The sequence below is a fragment of the Nuphar pumila genome, chromosome 12 (genome assembly GCF_984573655.1).
Source record: "Nuphar pumila chromosome 12, dmNupPumi1.hap1.1, whole genome shotgun sequence".
NCBI lineage: Eukaryota > Viridiplantae > Streptophyta > Magnoliopsida > Nymphaeales > Nymphaeaceae > Nuphar > Nuphar pumila.
This window is the reverse complement of record NC_143260.1, coordinates 30,702,806-30,708,618: the sequence shown is the minus strand read 5'-3', so window position 1 is coordinate 30,708,618 and position 5,813 is coordinate 30,702,806. Positions and strand designations below refer to the sequence as shown.

General features: G+C 50.0%; 1 protein-coding gene across 1 annotated transcript; it reads left to right on the top strand.

Moving 5' to 3' along the window:
• The first annotated feature begins 2,217 nt into the window (after positions 1–2,217).
• LOC149820510 (uncharacterized) lies at positions 2,218–5,408 on the top strand. Its single transcript, XM_089983136.1, has one exon. The coding sequence runs from the start codon at positions 2,414–2,416 to the stop codon at positions 4,958–4,960; it is 2,547 nt and encodes an 848-aa protein (XP_089839262.1). The 5' UTR covers positions 2,218–2,413; the 3' UTR covers positions 4,961–5,408.
• Positions 5,409–5,813: the final 405 nt, after the last annotated feature.

Sequence of the window (5,813 nt, the reverse complement as noted above, 5' to 3'; positions counted from 1 at the left end):
TTTTTTTTTTTTTAATATTTACGCGGAGAAATCACTCTCAGAATCAGAGACTTAGCCACGCTGGCTCTGCCGGTGCCGTACGGGGTGGATTTATCAGATTAGTCCAGCTAAAAGTTCGGAGGGGTATTTAATAAATAAAAAAAAGTTAAGTAATGTCTTGATTATGACTAAAAGTTTGGGGTTAAATCGAATATTTGCTGGAAAATTTTAAATGGGAAACAGTTTGATGAGGACCGAGCACATGGGCTTCGTAATAAACTGCCACGTGTCCATCCAAGCTCCACTGTAGCCGGTCAGTACGTTGGAATGGAGAATCAGGGATCAGACGTGTCTTCCTCCCAGGGTCCCACGCCGTCGTCCTCTGGCTGCGTGGACATCTCCAGTTGGTTAACAGAGGCACGTGGCTTTCTGTAAGAGACGGTACAGCTGGCAAGTAGGGTGTCGGTGAGAGCCGGTTTCCACCAACCGATTCCCCTGGCGGTACGGCCATTTCATCTACCGACGGCTCGTTGGATCTCGACCGTCCATCCTTAATCGTTCTCGATCGTAGTACATTCGTATCCGTCGGTCGTGGGCCACAACGCGCCTTTTGAGGTCATGGACGGAAATAATCCTCCACCGTGTCGACGTGACAGATGGACCCCATGATTCCCTGACCGTGATCCGACGTGGCACGGTTGCGCCCGAGTCATCACGCCTCATATCGCGGTGCGCGGAGTGAATGACGTGGAGAGAGAGAGAGAGTATCGGGCGCCGACTGTCCGGGCAGGCAGGACGGTGAGAGGGCACATGTAGAGCCTCTACTTGTGGGTCCCACAGCCTTAATTGAACGCCCATTCTCTCTCTCTCTCTCTCTCAGTGGGACAAACTAATGTCCATAGTCCATAGTATGATGCGCCCCACCACCACCACCATGAATGCATGCATGGGACGAAGAGCGGCATCCCTGGTTAACTAACCATGGTTAGGGTTTAGGGTCTACTACTCCCTCTCACATAATCCCTTCCCCAAGTTTCATCCCAACCGTAGGGTCCATACCCCTTGTTTCGGCTTTTTTGAATTGACAAGAATGTCCCTCATTTCACCTCCCCACACTCTTTCATTATTATGTTTTCTCATAAGAAAATATAAGCACACGTACATTGACTATTACATATATAAATCTAGAATTATTACATTATGTTCTAGCTGTTAATACAAAAAATAACAGCACATTTTCATTTTTGACCTCTTGTTGTATACATCATATTAAAAAACATGGACGTTATAATATTTAGCCCTTTTGGATCGCTTTGGTTTGATACCAACAATGAGGATCCTTTTCCAATATATCAAGGATCCATATGTTAACGCACATCAATATTTGAAAAAAAGCCCATGTACGTTTTGCTTGGCATGTAATATTAATGACCCGTGTCGATCGCTTGACCCAACTTACAATGGACTAAGAACCTCAATAATTGTTTTTTTTTTTATTGTGATATTTTAACATAATTAATTTATTTTCTTAATCTTTAGATTGACGTACCATATTCTAGGTTACGGTAGAAGGGGGGAGATTGGAGACAATCTAAACCCTTAATCTTCTGACTCTTACAAGAAAGTGGTCGCTCTCAAGATTCGAACTCATGATCTCTCAATCATCTGTAAAGTGAATGATTTAATTAATCAAATCTTAATGGTCAAAGGGTCAGGGTGGTCAATCAACAACAAGGGCTAAGACCATGCAAAACCAGGTTGGTCATTGGTGCTTTACAGCCCTAAAATGTGGACATCCACACCATGCACAAAAAGAGTAAAAAAAAGAACCAGAAAAAGCAACTCTCCCAAAAAAAAACCCTAAAAAAATATATGATGGGCAATTGGGATGAGGCCAAGGGCATCAATGGGTGCCATGCAACAAACTGCTGACCTAACTAGGGTTTTTGAGGGATCCAGAGTTGACACAGTAAGCAAAACCGGCAGCGGTTTCTCTGAGAGGTTTCACGGTGTGGGGCCTCCCAAAACGCGGTTTCGAAAATCCCTTTCCTTGTGCAAACCCCAACCCCCCCCTCTTCCCACAGGGAATAAATTTCAAATACGGAAACTAATTTCCTCCCATATAATAATCGCGCCAGCAAATTACTTCTAGAGAGAGAAAGCGTGTGCATATATGTGTGTTATATAGACGACATGATGCACAGCTAGTGCCATTACCAATTTAGAGAGAGAGAAGAACAGTCTAGAGAGAGAGTGTGTTGATGTGAAGAGTGAATTTAGAGAGAGAAGGTCAATATTTATATTATTTTTTGAGCTGTGTTCTGGCTGGCCTTGATGTTACTCGTCACCACTACTTTCCTTTCTCTCTAAAAACACCCAAAAAGCAAGGGCCTCTCCTCCCCCATCTCCCATCTCCTTACCCCCCAAATGTTCCATGTCTCTCTCTGCACATCATGCCCACATAATGAGAAGAGCTGCAATGCACCATCAACCCACCACCACCTTCTTTCTCTTCCTCCTCCTCCTCCTCCTCCTCACACCCTCCTTCTCCACCTCTACCCAGACCATTGATGGAGACAGTGATCTTGACTCGCTTGTTGCAGAGGGAGAGGGAAAATGTGAGCATATCTGGGTCGATTCATCCTTCCACTTTGAGAATCCTAGGCTCAGGAGGGCTTACATTGCCCTCCAATCATGGAAGAAGGCCATCTTCTCAGACCCACTGAACCTCACAGGCAACTGGGTCGGCCCCCATGTGTGTGACTACACGGGGATTTTCTGTTCCCCATCTCTGCACGACCCCAACTTGACGGTGGCGGCCGGTGTGGATCTGAACCATGGTGACATAGCAGGGTACCTCCCTGCTGAGCTCGGCCTCCTCTCGGACCTAGCCCTCTTCCACATCAACTCCAACAGGTTTTGTGGGATAGTCCCCAAAACCTTTGCCAAGATGAAGCTGTTGTTCGAGCTGGATATCAGCAACAACAGGTTCTCAGGCAAGTTCCCCAGGGTGGTGCTGGATCTGCCGGCATTGAGGTATCTGGACATAAGGTTCAATGAGTTTGAGGGCTCCGTGCCCAGCAAACTTTTCGACAAGCCCCTGGACGCCATCTTCATCAACCACAACAGGTTCAAGTTCAAGATCCCGCCCAATCTCGGCAACTCGCCGGTTTCCGTCATCGTGCTCGCGAACAACGGCTTCCACGGCTGCGTCCCGGCGAGCCTGGGGAACATGTCGGAGACGTTGAATGAGATAATCCTTATGAACAACGCTCTGAGCTCGTGCCTGCCGCCGGAGATCGGGCTGCTGAGGGAGCTGACGGTGCTGGACCTGAGCTTCAATAGGTTGGTGGGGAGCCTGCCGGAGGACCTGGCGGGTCTGCACAGCCTGGAACAGCTGAACGTGGCCCACAACATGCTGTCTGGGAGGGTGCCGGAGTTCATCTGCGACCTGCCGAGGCTGAGAAACTTCACCTTCTCCTACAACTTCTTCACCGGCGAGGCGCCGAGCTGCCTGGAGATTCCGGCCTTTGATGACCGGCGGAATTGCCTGCCGGAGAGGCCGAAGCAGAGGCCGCCGAAGCAATGTAAGTCGTTCCTCTCCCACCCTGTTGATTGCAGCTCCTTTAAATGCGGATCTGTCCCTGTTCTTCCTCCTCCAGTTAACCCACCACCACCACCTCCGCCAGTTCACCCTCCAACCCCTCCTCCACCCCCACCGCCACCACCGCCTGCTCAGCCATCGGTTCACCCTCCACCCCCTCCTCCACCTCCACCACCGCCGGCTCAGCCGTCGGTTCACCCACCACCACCACCACCGCCAGCTCAGCCATCGGTTCACCCACCACCACCTCCATCACAGCCACCATCTCACCCACCATACTGCGTCAGATCTCCACCACCACCCGTCTACTGCGTCAGATCTCCACCACCACCCGTCTACTGTGTCAGATCTCCTCCACCGCCTCGGCCTCCGACAGTACATTCTCCTCCACCACCACCAGTCTACAATTCCCCACCTCCTCCACCGCCAGTCTACAATTCCCCACCTCCTCCACCGCCAGTCTACAATTCCCCACCTCCACCACCATCGTCCTCACCACCGCCGCCTCCTCCCTCCCACTATCCACCTCCACCGTCATCGTCCTCACCACCGCCGCCTCCTCCCTCCCACTATCCACCTCCACCACCAGCGTCCTCACCCCCGCCGCCACCTCCCTCGCACTATCCACCACCACCAGCGTCCTCACCACCACCACTCTTGCACTCTCCGCCACCACCACCGCCACCGCCACCATCGTTCTCGCCGCCACCTCCTCCGCCTTCGTACTCGCCTCCTCCACCACCACCCTGCATTGAACCTCCACCACCGCCTCCGCCACCCTGCATAGAGCCTCCACCATCTCCTCCACCACCCTGCATAGAGCCTCCTCCATCACCTTCTTCGCCAGCACCAGCACCCGAGTACGTTCCACCACCATCTTTTCCGCCACCATCGCTTCCACCGCCTTCGCTATCTCCACCATCGCTTCCACCGCCTTCGCTACCTCCACCATCGCTACCACCACCATCGTTGGCACCAGCACCCGAGTACATCCCACCACCATCTCTGCCACTGCCATCACTACCACCACCATCTTTTCCACCGCCATCAGTACCGCCACCATCGCTACCACCACCATCGCTGCCTGCACCCGCACCCTATTACGTCCCACCACCGCAGCCGTCGCTTCCACCACCATCATCACCATCATCACCATCATCACCTATCCCTGTTGTTCCCAATCCTCCACCTCCTTCAGTAGCGCCACCAAGCCAATACAGTCCGCCGGCACCACCACCAAACCCTGGATGCGAGACACCGTCACCACCTGCTCCTGCTTCCATGGCACCCGCAGCACCTCCTACTTACTACAATGGCTCGCTCCCACCGGTGAAGGGCTTCTCTTATAGTTCGCCGCCCCCGCCTCCGTACTATTGATTCTTTTGAGAATTCTTAGAAAAAACTACTACATTTATTGTTTCCATCAAGCTCAATCCATGGCTGGTTCCTGCAAATCCTGATTCAATGATCCATGGTGAGAAGGAGAAACCAAAGGCTCCTTGGAGGCAACCCAGTTGCCTATTGTGATTTGTCAAATTTAAGTACAATTTAGTTGTGTATCGCAGTTTCAGTTCTTTGTATGAGAATTCTGTAACGTGAGGCAGCGAAACAAGAGAGAAGAAATGGAGAAACGGTAGAGGTCATTTGTTTGAAAGACTGTGAATAAAGAATGGAGAGAGAGAGAGAGAGAGAGAGAGAGAGAGAGAGAGAGAGAGAGAGGGAGGAATGTATAGTGGATCAGATTCATGGGGGAGTGCTACTGGTATCTCTATCATACTTTGTTTCTATCTTTATAATATGATGATTACATATTTATTTGCAGAAATTGAAGGGTTGATTTTCTTTTCTTTTAGTTGATCTGATGTTGATATGTTACCCTGTTATTTTCACTTGTACGTCGATGATCTAAATGCAATAATGATTTTAACTTGTGGATGCTGTAACACTGCTCTCCTACTAGGAACCGCCTGCTGGTTTGATATGGATTGATGATTTGATGTCTTAGATACAGCCAAATCCCCTGTTTCTTGCTTCTATTTGTTTAAATTCTTGTGAAATCCTTGAGATTCAAAAGCTTGTGTGATAAAGTTCATCTTTTCTCAAAGTTTAGGCAGAATTGGGATGATGGTGATGGCTTTCCTGGGAGTTTTGACTCTGAACACTTCTGGGTGCCCTGTAGCTTGCTAGCTATGTACTAGATTGAACCAGAAAGCTGGTCTTCTCCTGTGCG

Coding starts and splice junctions, on each gene's coding strand:
- LOC149820510 (XM_089983136.1), top strand. CDS start 2,414: ATGTCTCTCTCTGCACATCATGCCCACATAATGAGAAGAGCTGCAATG.